The sequence below is a fragment of the Triturus cristatus genome, unplaced genomic scaffold (assembly GCF_964204655.1).
Source record: "Triturus cristatus unplaced genomic scaffold, aTriCri1.1 SCAFFOLD_159, whole genome shotgun sequence".
Classification (NCBI taxonomy): domain Eukaryota; kingdom Metazoa; phylum Chordata; class Amphibia; order Caudata; family Salamandridae; genus Triturus; species Triturus cristatus.
This window is the reverse complement of record NW_028188236.1, coordinates 709,452-722,459: the sequence shown is the minus strand read 5'-3', so window position 1 is coordinate 722,459 and position 13,008 is coordinate 709,452. Positions and strand designations below refer to the sequence as shown.

Sequence of the window (13,008 nt, the reverse complement as noted above, 5' to 3'; positions counted from 1 at the left end):
TTTTCCAAAAAGAAGAAGATACAATAATAAAGATGGACAATTAAATAATTCATGGACTGACTGTGAACTTTTCGAGTACATTGATCACCAGTGGTGCAACCACAACATTTGTCTTTTTGCTTTATTGACCTTGTTTTACAGGGTGGCTCTTCTGGACAGCAAGAGCCTTTTGTGAGTTTTGCACACAAAGTATTGGACTTATTGGTTAAAAGTAAATACATTTTGGTCTACTGTTTGGAATTGGTGCCTGTTGCTCTATTGATCCACTGTCCGGCGTTTGTTTTAATGCACGGTTCAGACCACCCTGTCTTCCACAGGGGGGGGGGGGCATCATGTGGGGGGGAAGGACCAGGCACCGCAGGGACAGGAGGGGCAAGGGCAGGCATTGTGGGTGCAGGGACGGAGGACTCCACCACAGGGGGTGGGGCAGCGCCAAAGGAGGTGGTGAGGATGGCGCTGCACACGTCAGCAAGGACCCCCAGCGTATCCCCTGCACCCGAAGGAACCACAGGCCCCAAGGAGGGGGGGCGGAGAAATGGGTCGCAGCGCCACTGGGGGAGGGTGTGGACAGGGGGGGGCACTCAACTACCCTGACCGGGGACTCCTTTGCCCGCTTGCTGGGTGGTGTCACTGTTGGGCTCAGGGACAGAGCGGCCATGAAGGAATCCTTGCTGGATTCGTGGCCAGGAGAGCTGAGGGGAGTGGATTTGGAGGGAGTGGACTTTGCGGAATGCGGCTCCCACTCTGGCTGCGTGACTTATGTTTGCCCCCCCCCCAGTGGGTGTGCCTACCTCACCCTGTGTGTGCGTGCCAGGAGGTGTGCGCTTGCCCTGCCCTGCTGGTGTGGTGCCTGTGTCTGGTGGTGTGCGTGCATGCTGACGTCTGGGTGTACGTGGGACAGGCATGGGAGTGGGAAGTGTGGATGGGGCAGTGGTAGGGGGTGGGACGTAGCGCTGCAGGAGACCCACTGCTGCAGTCAGTGTCGAGTCGGTGGACCTCAGCAAGTTGCGTTGGTCAGACTGCGCGGCTGAAATGCCCTCCAAGTATGCCTCCATCTGGTTCAGCACTTGGCTGTGGCCATGGAGGACATTAAGCGTCGCAGTCTGACCAACCCGCAACTGCCGCAGGATGTCCACAGACTCGGCATTGGTGGCAGCAGTGGAGACAGGGGCAGGGGGTGCGGTGCCTGGCAAGAAGGAGACACGTGCTGACCGAGCACGGCGGGAAGGGACACGAGCAAGTGGGAGGCCGGTGATCGGAATGGAGGGGGCGGGTAGTGATGGAGTGCTGGTGTCAGCTGTGGGACCAGCCTCGGCCCCCTCGGAGTGCTCAGCCTCGGACCAGTCTGCGTCATAGTCGGTGGTGGATTGACTGGACAGGTCCTTCGCTGCACTCCCGTCGGCCTCCGTACCACTCGATGTGCCAGACAACTCTGCACTGATGGCACTGGTGCTCGATCCCTCCTCACAGTCCGTGCCAGTGTCTCCCTCGGTGTCCCCCGACGATGCTGTGAGCAAGGTGAAGAGACAGGAAATAATCAGACACCTGTATACATATGTCACATGAGTCAAATCCACATAGGTCACAGTGAATAGCCTGAAAAGCAACATGAGTAACATCTACAATACAAGGCACATATGTAGGCCCTGCAACACACAGTTGGTTGACCCACCATGCCACTGAACAACTATGGAGAGCATGACACAATTGCAAATAACATGATATGGATTTGGACAGAGGAGCCAGGCACTGGGGACAATCCAGCACAGCATGTGCAGCACACAGCGTTGGCGTAAAAAGGGATGAGCAGGAACCATGTCTATTAACTGTAGGCACATGCTGCAAAGGCAATACTTAAAAACATGCCCAACATTAAAGGGTCACTGCACCTTGAGTGTATGTCCACACAAACATCACACACTGGCCAGACCTAGCAAGGAGACTTCAGGTCTAGACATGTAGGCCTTGCCCGCACGAACCACCCCCTACATGAGACAATTTATTGAGACACAGGAAGCACTTACATCTCTTAGTCTGGAATAAAAACACATGGCCTGCAAGAAATCCTGATTGGACACAAAATACCCCTGGTGCGCCCGTACAAATACATCATCTACAAATGGCCATCATCAGATCATTTTACCATTACACACAGGCACTGGCCCCCGTGAGTATGAACAAGGGACATTTGGTCAGCCTGTACAGTGGACACATGTAGCCGAGTTTACGTAGACACAAATGGTGCCAGGGTACAATGGCACAGAGCACAACCTATGCTGGAGACACAGGGATCGTCGAGATTTTTGGATTACACACATGATACCTAGGAAAAGATGCCCCAGGGGACGGTAGTGGCCACACTACTCCACGTTCCTGAATGGTACTGACTGCAACACAAGCCACCATCCCTGCACTCTGCATATCTCACCCTCATGCACATCATGTCACAGGCCACAAAATAGGACATGCATGCTGTAAAGCAATACACTTTAGAGACACACTCCTATGTCTGGACTCAGCATCAGTGACAACTGACATGGACCCCACAAGTACTGAACTGGACAGGGCAAAGGCAAGGTCCCAAAACCTGTTACACACCACCCCCACAACTGAAGCTGCAAGCATTGGGCACATCGATAAACTGGCAGCCTAGATAACCTTGTGCAAGTGTGACTACACACAGACCAGGGTACACATGCCAAGGAGGGGAAGGGAGGAAGGACAGCACCGCTACACTTTGGGGACCAGGAACTGCACTGCACATGTAAATCCTGGCAGTGTATCCATGCAACTGTGCACTTACAAATGCTGGTGACACACAACAAACACACATGTACCTACCCCCTTCCTGCTGCTGCTTTTCCCGTAAGCGCCTGTCCATGTCAGGGAACACGACGGCCAGCACACGCTTGTGGATGTTGGTCAGACGGCGGCGCCCATGGTTCTTTTGGCTCACAGGTGAGTCCCCCAGCAGGACCCGTGCGATCCTCCGCGTCCAGCACCGGATATCCTGCCAGCGTTTCCTCACCTGGGCTAGGCGCCGCTTCCGACCATCCGTCTGTCTCACGGCACTGACGGCGTCCTTCCAGATCTGCTCCTTGGCACAGGCGCCTACCTGTGAGGGTGAAAAAGTGAGACAACATCAATACACCTGCGATATGTCACAGAGACACACATTAGAACAATTTGGCTGGTTTCAACAGGGCATAGAATGCATCAAACTCATTACACCTGTGTCATAGGGACACTTTCCTCTGTGGAAGGCAAAAAGCACTAGGTGGCATTGTAGAGTACACAGGTGGCATGAGGGGTACGACACAATCAATCATCCAGGCTCACACTGTGCATCACAAGCGACACCAGGATTATGTGCAGCACATCAAAGCAGTCACATGCCACAGGCCACTGAGGCGCCCTCAGCAGAGTACACAGACACACACAGCCACAGGACAATCACCTGCCATTGACAACTGCAGCTACACACCTCACTCTGCACATGTGCCACTAGACTGGGGGGTGTCACAGGTGTGGGGCTGGCCCATCACCGCAGACACACAGCACTGCTCCCTGCTCCCATCAGATGGGCAGGGTATATCCATCCCTCATGCAGCTGGGGTGCTACACTCCACATATGCACTCACCCACATGACAGGGGACTTACGCACACATGGCATTATGAGGTTGAGAATAAACGTTTGGAGCTGTCTCTTGGTAGGAGTGTCACATGGCTGCCATACGTGTCCAGGGCATATTGCACAGACCTGACTCTGTATGTAGCATATGTGTATTGCCTGTTGACCATGTTCTGAGTACATTGACATTGGTGGTGTACTGTACTCACTCTTTGTTGTCCCTTCTAATTCACTGCAGGGCTCCGCCTCTCCCTCAAGCAATTCCGGACTTGGCTGACATGCGTGAAAATGACTGTATACGCCGCTACCGCTTCCCCCAACGTTTGATTGAGGACTTGACGACATGGCTGGCAGCACACCTCCAACCGCTACACAGGTAGCCTGGTGCACTGACACCCAAGGTGAAGGTGATGGCAGCCCTACATTTCTTGGCCACGGGTACCTTTCAACATACCATTGCCCATGTGGGTGGGATGTCCCAAACCATGTTGAGCCGTGCTCTGCATGATTTTTTAGAGGCCATGTTGGAGCACCTTGATGAGTTCATTAAATTCCCAACTCCTGAGCAGTTGACAGCTGTCAAGCGTGAGTTCTATGCCCTGGGAGGGATGCCCCATGTCATTGGGTCCATAGATGGAACACATGTGGCTTTGGTACCACCACAGGCACAGGAGGTAGCCTTCCGTAACCGCAAGCATTACCACTCCATTAATGCCCTTGCGGTGTGTCTTGCCAACATGGTGATTTCACATGTCTGTGCTCGTTTTCCAGGATCAGCACACGATGCGTACATCATGAGGCGTAGCAGGGTGCCTGAAATGATGCTGCAGCTGCGCAACGAACGAGCATGCATTGTTGGTGGGTATACTCTGCCAGTCCTGTATTTAACGTCATTGTTAGACGGCGACCTCAGAGGAGCCCGGAAAGGGGTCCTGACTACCCTGAGACCCACCCTCAAAGTATCGTAGCCGGGCACTGGCGGGAGATTCCCCAGGGGGGAGGAATCTCGCAACTAGGTTCGTACTTCTGGCACCACACGACACAGAGAGACCACACGGGGTATCCTCAGAACAAGCTTTATCAAACAGGTATCACTGCAAATATGTACAAGGTGAGCACGGGCTCAAGAGTCTCGGAAAGGTAGGGGGTAGCGGGACTGTCTCTGGTAACAGTTCAAAGCAGGGACGTATCCGGCGCACAGCTCCCAATCCTCGAGCTGGGGGATACGTGGTCGGAGTTGGGGTCCGGCGGGACCGTGAGAGTCTGGGGGAGCCGCGAGTCATTCAGCAGGGCTCAGGTACAAGTTCGGAGGTCTTACGATCTTCAGGGAGCCGCGAGTCACTCAGCAGGGCTCAGGTACAAGTTCGGAGGTCTTACGATCTTCAGGGAGCCGCGAGTCACTCAGCAGGGCTCAGGTACAAGTTCGGAGGTCTTACGATCTTCGGGGAGCCGCGAGTCACTCAGCAGGGCTCAGGTACAAGTTCGGAGGTCTTACGATCTTCAGGGAGCCGCGAGTCACTCAGCAGGGCTCAGGTGAGTTCCAGTTTCAGGAGCCGCGACCACGTCAGCAGGCTCTCGTTGTTCCAGCGTCGAATCTGCCGGATAGCCCCAGAGCACCCCTTGTTATAGTTCGACCCCTCTTTGATGTCCGGAGTCTGTGCAGGCAGGGGTCTTGTCACCTGGGGGTCGCTTGTCGGGTTTTCCTGCTATAGTCTTTTGATCCTTTCAGGGCCGGGTCGGGAGGAGTCCCAGACACCCAGCAGGCGTGGAGCCAGCTCTCAGGGAGGCCGGAGGGCCGATCGAAACCCATCGTCCCGGGGGAGTTCAGAGGTGCGATAGAAACTGCTCCTCCCTCTCTCATCCCCTGGAAGCGTGATGTCCTCCAGCCGGAGTGGCGCCTCTAGGCCCGGGTGGCGCTGGGGCCGGGCGGCCATCTTGGTGCATGAAGTGGGCACGCGGGCCCGGGGTGGCCGAAAGGAGAGAGGCCAGGGACGGGGATGTCCGGGCCGGTGCGTGTGTCCTGGTGGGGAGGTTCGGCTGGGCCGGGTGCTTGGGCTGTATGTACCAGGTTTCGGTGGTGCGGGGGCACGGAGGGCCATTCTACGAGGCCGGGTCCAACACGCGTCCCCCCCAGCTGAAAGCCGGAGAGAACTGCCCATCAGCTTGGGGGGTTCTCTTCGCTGAGGCGGAAGAACCGGGAGAGGCCGTCAGCATTGGCGTGGTCCGTACCAGGGCGGTGTTCCACGGTGAAATCCATCCCCTGGAGGGAGATTGACCACCGCAGTAGCTTGGGGTTTTCTCCTCGCATCTGCATGAGCCAGCGTAAGGGCCGATGGTCAGTCTGGACTCTGAAATGGGTGCCAAACAGGTAGGGTCGTAGCTTTTTGAGTGCCCAGACCACGGCAAAGGCTTCGCGCTCTATGGTGCTCCATCTTTGTTCTCGGGCCAACAGCCGCCGACTGAGGAAGGCGACGGGCTGGTCTAGGCCTTGGTCATTTACTTGGGACAGGACGGCCCCAATGCCATGCTCGGAGGCATCGGTCTGGACTATGAACTCCTTGGCGTAGTCGGGAGCCTGGAGGATGGGGGCCGTGCACATGGCCCTTTTTAGGGCATCGAAAGCTTCCTGGCAGGCAGCCGTCCACTGCACTTTCTTTGGCTGTTTTTTAGACGTGAGTTCTGTGAGAGGGCCGACAAGGCTGCCATACCCCCGAATGAATCTTCGGTAGTAGCCCGTGAGTCCCAGAAAGGCTCGGACCTCCGTCTGGGTGATGGGTGGTTCCCAGGCCAGGATGGCGTCGATCTTTGGCTGTAGAGGGGCGACCTGGCCACTCCCGACCTGGTGCCCCAAGTAAACCATGGATCCTTGCCCGATCTGGCACTTGCTGGCTTTTACTGTGAGGCCTGCCTGGCGCAGGGCGATTAGCACCCTTCGGAGGTGCGGGAGGTGCTCACTCCACTCTGAACTGAAGACAGCGATGTCGTCCAGGTATGCCGCGCTGAACTGTTCTAGCCCGGCCAGGACCCTATTCACCAGTCGCTGGAAAGTGGCCGGGGCATTTTTCATCCCGAAGGGCATTACGCGGAAGCGGTAGTGTCCATCGGGGGTGGAGAAAGCGGACCGCTCTTTGGCCCCTTCGGTGAGCGCAATCTGCCAGTATCCGCAGGTGAGGTCGAATGTGCTGAGGAACCGGGCTGCCCCTAGTCGGTCAATGAGTTCGTCGGCTCGTGGAATGGGGTGGGCATCGGCTCGGGTAACGTCATTGAGCCCCCGGTAGTCCACGCAGAAGCGGAGCTCGGGGGCGACACCGGGGGCCACTGCCTTCGGGACCAGGACCACGGGGCTGGCCCAGGGACTGTCAGAGGGCTCGATCACCCCTAGGGTCAACATCTTCGAGACCTCCGCTTGAATGCAGGACCGGACCCGGTCAGGAACCCGGTAGGCTCGATGTCTCACCGGCGGGCTGTCCCCGGTGTCCACATCATGAACACACCAGTTGGTGACCCGGGGGGTCAGGGAGAAGAGGTCAGAAAATTGTCTTAGGAGCTGGCGGCAGTCCGCTTGTTGCTGGGCAGTGAGGGCTGGGGAGAGGTTCACTCCTTCCACGGAGCCATCCTGCTCCTTGATACACAGGAGGTCCGGGAGGGGATCCGACTCATCTTCGGCCCCGTCATCGGTGGCCAGCAGGAGGCTCAGTTCTGTCCGCTGGAAGTGAGGCTTGAGGCGGTTCACGTGCAGGACCCGGAGGGGATCCCGAGGCGACTGGACGTCCACCAAGTAGGTGACTTGGCTCTTCTTCTCGACCACTTTGTAGGGCCCAGTCCATCGGTCCTGGAGAGCGCCAGGCTTCACGGGGGCCATGACCCACACCTGCTGGCCCGGCTGGAACTCGACCAGAGTAGCATTCTGGTCGTACCAGCGCTTCATTTCTTCTTGACTCGCCTCCAGGTTGGCCTCGGCCAGTTCTCGGAACCTCCTGGTCTGGTTCCGGAGGGCCAGGACATACTGGAACACATCTCGGGGGGTGGTCTGGGGTGCTGCCTCCCACCCTTCCTTAACTAAACTGAGGGGACCTCGGACGGGGTGCCCATAGAGCAATTCAAACGGGCTGAACCCTAAGGACTTCTGGGGGACCTCCCGGTAAGCGAACAAGAGGCAGGGGAGCAGGACGTCCCACTTACGCCGGAGGGGCTCTTCTAGGCCAGCGATCATCCCTTTCAAAGTCCTATTAAACCTCTCTACTAGGCCGTTCCCTTGGGGATGGTACGGGGTGGTGAACTTATAGGACACCCCACATTGTTGCCACAGGGACGTCATATACCTGGATATAAAATTAGTGCCGCGATCGCTCACGACCTCGCGGGGGAAACCCACCCTGGAGAAGATCCCCATCAGGGCCCGGCCCACCACGGGGGCCGTAATGGTGCGTAGGGGAATAGCCTCTGGGTAGCGGGTGGCGTGGTCCACTAGGACCAAGATGAAACGGTGACCTTGGGAGGTGGGGGGGTCCAGTGGCCCCACGATGTCGATCCCGACTCGTTCGAAGGGGGTACTGACGACCGGGAAGGGTTGGAGGGGAGCCTTGCGCTTCCCCCCACTCTTCCCACTGGCTTGGCACGTGGGGCAGGACTTGCAGTGGGCCTCTACCACTGCTTTCATCTTAGGCCAATAAAAATGGGTCACGAGACGGCTGTAGGTCTTGTCCTGACCCAGGTGACCGGCGAGGGGGACATCGTGGGCTAAGCCCAGGAGGAAATCCCGGAAGCGGAGAGGTACCACCAGTACCCGTCCGGATCCCAGCTCCACTGATTTCTGCTCACTATACAGGACGTTATTCTCCCAATAGATTCGGTGCGTTCCGGTCTGGTCACCTGCGGCCTGGCCCTCGGCCTGGCGCCGCAGCCCGACCAGGGAAGGACAGGTGGCTTGCTCCCGGCAAAATTCTTCTCGGGTGGGCCCGCCCTCGTGGCGCCAATGGCCCAACTCGGGTAGATCCCCCAACTCGGGGACCGGGGCGGGGTCGGATGGTGCGGGTTCGTCGCTGGCGACGGACCCTTCCGATGGGGGAACGGGAGGACCCTCGGCGGGGACGGTGCTGGCTACTTCGACCGGGGTGCTCTCGACTTCTCTCCGGGGAGTGAGTCGGGCTGTCATAGATCGGGTGGTGGCACACACCCACTCGGGGAGTCCCATCATTCCTAGGTGGGCCTTGCGCTCTACGTGCTTCCAGGGAGAACTCTCCAGGTCGTTCCCTAAGAGGCAGTCGACCGGCTGGGAGGTTCTTACGGCCACCTTGAGTTTACCTATCACCCCTCCCCACTCAAATGGCACCAGGGCCACCTGACACAGACTTTCCCTATTGTCTGCAGAGATTACGGGGCAAAAGACATTGGGGAGGATCTGCTCCTCGGGAACTAGGTGCCTGAGGACACCGGTGATACTGGCCCCGGTGTCCCGCAGGGCCTCTACCTGGTGGCCATTGATCTTGACGAGCTGCCCATATTTCTGTGTGTTGGACGGTAGGAGGCTACCAGGGACCATTTCCCTATCTCCCAGGGATACTAGGGCCATAGCGGCGGGTTCCCACTCCTCGGCTTCCTCAACCTCCTCCCCCAGGGCTACGTTGGCTATCTGCCTCGCAGGGGTGACTTGGGTGGCCATGGGGCACTCTGGGTCATTGGCGTAGTGCCCGGGTTTCTGGCAGCGAAAACATGTGACGGTCACCCGGTGTCCCCGTCTCCCAGGGGGCCCTGTTACTGGTGGGGGGGGGCGCCGGGAAAGGTGGAGGTGGTGTCTTCGGGGGGCTAGGCTGGGACTCCCTCGGCCCTCCCTGGTTCCCTCCCCCTCTCTGGCGGGGTGGTCCCTGACTGGTTCGGGGGTACTCTCCTACCATGCCCCGGGAGACCCGGGTGTTGGTCCAGCGGTCGGCCTCCACGGCCAGCTTCCGGGGATCTGTGAGCTTGCTATCCAGCAGATGTTGACGTAGCTCTACGAAGCAGTTCGCAGCCAGATGTTCCCATAACATGAGGTCAGTGAGTTCGGCAAGGGTGGTGCCCTTGCTGCCCTTGACCCACCCACCAAAGGCCCGACTAAAAAAGTTTACATATTCCACCCAGGTGGTGCCCGGGATCTTCCTGCAGTCCCGGAACCGTTGGCGGTACATTTCTGGGGTGAGGCCGTATCTTGTGAGGAGAGCCTCTTTCATGTGGCTGTAGGAGGTCTGCAGGGAGAGGGGTAGGTCGAGCAGGGTGTCCCTTCCTTCGCTCAGAAACCGTCCCCACAACCCTGCCCCCCAGTCCTTCTGTGGAATCCGATGGGAGGTCATGGCGACCTCGTAGGCCCGAAACCATTGCTGAATGTCATCGTTTTTATAATATTCTTTGACCACATCCTTGGGGATGTGGACCTTCTGTTCCGCTGGGGGGGCCGTCTCTCGGTTCCCCGAGGGCCTCCCGTCCTCATTTCGGGCCTTGAGCTCGAGTTCCTTTAAGCTCCGTTCGTGCTCCAGTTGGAGCTTTCTTCCTTCGTGCTCCCGTTGGAGCTTCTTTTCTTCCAGTTCGCCTTGTACACGCATTTGCTCTACTGCTAGCTTTTTCTCCGCTAACTTCAATTCGCCCTCGATTTTGAGTTTGGCTAACTCGAGTTCATGACTGCGGCTTCTCTCTCTGTCCGCGAGCTCTTCCGGAGATAGGCCCCCGTCTGGTACGATGCCTCGCACCTGATTGCTACTGCTTTCGCTTTGGGGGGGTTCGGCTTCGTCGGGGCGCTCCCCCGTGCCTTCCGGGCGGGAGGCCCCGGTCTCCACCCAAGTTTTCAGTGCTTTCTGCAAGTCTTCCTTAGTGTTGAGGCCAGTGGTAGCGATTTTAAGTTCTTTGCAAAATTGTTTTAGCTCTTTGTGTGTGTATTCTTCCAGATGCTCCACCTGGAACACTCTGTTGGCGTTGGTTTCTGCGGAGCTCGTGGCGCTTCCTTCTGCCATCTTTGTTGGTCGTGCGTCCGTCGTTTACTGTACGATCTCTAGGTGATGGGCCCGAATCCCGTCGCTTGCCACCAATGTTAGACGGCGACCTCAGAGGAGCCCGGAAAGGGGTCCTGACTACCCTGAGACCCACCCTCAAAGTATCGTAGCCGGGCACTGGCGGGAGATTCCCCAGGGGGGAGGAATCTCGCAACTAGGTTCGTACTTCTGGCACCACACGACACAGAGAGACCACACGGGGTATCCTCAGAACAAGCTTTATCAAACAGGTATCACTGCAAATATGTACAAGGTGAGCACGGGCTCAAGAGTCTCGGAAAGGTAGGGGGTAGCGGGACTGTCTCTGGTAACGGTTCAAAGCAGGGACGTATCCGGCGCACAGCTCCCAATCCTCGAGCTGGGGGATACGTGGTCGGAGTTGGGGTCCGGCGGGACCGTGAGAGTCTGGGGGAGCCGCGAGTCATTCAGCAGGGCTCAGGTACAAGTTCGGAGGTCTTACGATCTTCAGGGAGCCGCGAGTCACTCAGCAGGGCTCAGGTACAAGTTCGGAGGTCTTACGATCTTCAGGGAGCCGCGAGTCACTCAGCAGGGCTCAGGTACAAGTTCGGAGGTCTTACGATCTTCGGGGAGCCGCGAGTCACTCAGCAGGGCTCAGGTACAAGTTCGGAGGTCTTACGATCTTCAGGGAGCCGCGAGTCACTCAGCAGGGCTCAGGTGAGTTCCAGTTTCAGGAGCCGCGACCACGTCAGCAGGCTCTCGTTGTTCCAGCGTCGAATCTGCCGGATAGCCCCAGAGCACCCCTTGTTATAGTTCGACCCCTCTTTGATGTCCGGAGTCTGTGCAGGCAGGGGTCTTGTCACCTGGGGGTCGCTTGTCGGGTTTTCCTGCTATAGTCTTTTGATCCTTTCAGGGCCGGGTCGGGAGGAGTCCCAGACACCCAGCAGGCGTGGAGCCAGCTCTCAGGGAGGCCGGAGGGCCGATCGAAACCCATCGTCCCGGGGGAGTTCAGAGGTGCGATAGAAACTGCTCCTCCCTCTCTCATCCCCTGGAAGCGTGATGTCCTCCAGCCGGAGTGGCGCCTCTAGGCCCGGGTCGCGCTGGGGCCGGGCGGCCATCTTGGTGCATGAAGTGGGCACGCGGGCCCGGGGTGGCCGAAAGGAGAGAGGCCAGGGACGGGGATGTCCGGGCCGGTGCGTGTGTCCTGGTGGGGAGGTTCGGCTGGGCCGGGTGCTTGGGCTGTAGGTACCAGGTTTCGGTGGTGCGGGGGCACGGAGGGCCATTCTACGAGGCCGGGTCCAACAGTCATCTTCCTGTCTTACTGCTTCTCTGACCCACTCTTGTCCATGATGTTTCCATGTAGGGGACGCTGGCTATCCCAACATGCCATGGCTGATCACGCCTCTCCGCAACCCCAGAACGGCTGCCGATCACCGCTACAACAACGCCCATGGGCGGACCAGGCGAGTGATAGAGAGGACGTTTGGCCTCCTGAAGAGCCGATTCCATTGCCTCCACAAGACCGGTGGCACACTCCCATATGCACCGGTGAAGGTCTGCAAGATATTCCTCGTGTGCTGCATGCTGCACAACATGGCAGTGGAGAAAGCTGTGCCACTCATTCTGGATCCGGATGAGCAGGACCAACCACCCGTGGAGGATGAAGGGCTTGGGCACGAGGCAAGTGATGTGGAGGAGGAGGAGGCGGCTGAGGACATGCGGAGTCGGCTCATACGCGACTTCTTTGCTTAGTGGTGAGTTCCAGTGTCTGAGTGTGCACGCATTGGGCTGTGTGTGGCATGTGTTGCAATGTGTGTGTCCATCTGCATGTCTTCCAAGTGAGTCTGAGGTGTGTTTGTATGTGTCACTCGAGTGATGGTGCAATAGAAGAATGTCTTTCCTGAGTCGTCATTGTCACCTAGCATGTTGACAACCTAATACGTGTCGAGTACATGCACATGCATGCGGATGTACTTCTTTTGGCTGACTTCTGGTGTGTCTCCCATCCACAGGTACTTGCGCATGCTGTCTGCTGGTGGCATTGTTGTGCTCCTGCTATTCCTCATGATCACAGCAACATGTGCTGATTCAGCGTTACATGCACGGACAAGTTAGAAAATCTCCTTCGGGTAAGGGATGCAGCACGGCTTTTTGGGAGTGGTATTTGTTTTGAATGTGTGTGCACTGCTCCTGTTCATGTTTGGTTACTTGGCATACATGTAGAATCACCATGGGGCACATGACCTGGAGCAGAATTCACCTGAATTGATGGTCAGACTTGGTGACAGTCATCTGTAATGGGATTGTGATGGAGCCATCAATGTGTGTGACACTGGCCTCGGAAACATACGGGTTGCACCGGGTTGACATGGTGTGTGAATTCCCCATTAGGGGCTCAA

General features: G+C 57.5%; 1 protein-coding gene across 1 annotated transcript in view; it reads right to left on the bottom strand.

The window, feature by feature from the left end:
* Positions 1-231: 231 nt before the first annotated feature.
* LOC146769249 (uncharacterized) overlaps positions 232-13,008 on the bottom strand; it is an 81,646-nt gene continuing 68,869 nt past the window's right edge. The window contains exons 2-3 of the mRNA XM_085640507.1: positions 2,842-3,115; positions 232-1,507 (exon numbers count right to left, since the gene is read on the bottom strand). Coding sequence (XP_085496633.1) covers positions 582-1,507; positions 2,842-2,881 — 966 coding nt within the window. The 5' untranslated portion in view covers positions 2,882-3,115 and the 3' untranslated portion in view covers positions 232-581. The remainder of the gene's footprint in view (positions 1,508-2,841; positions 3,116-13,008) is intronic.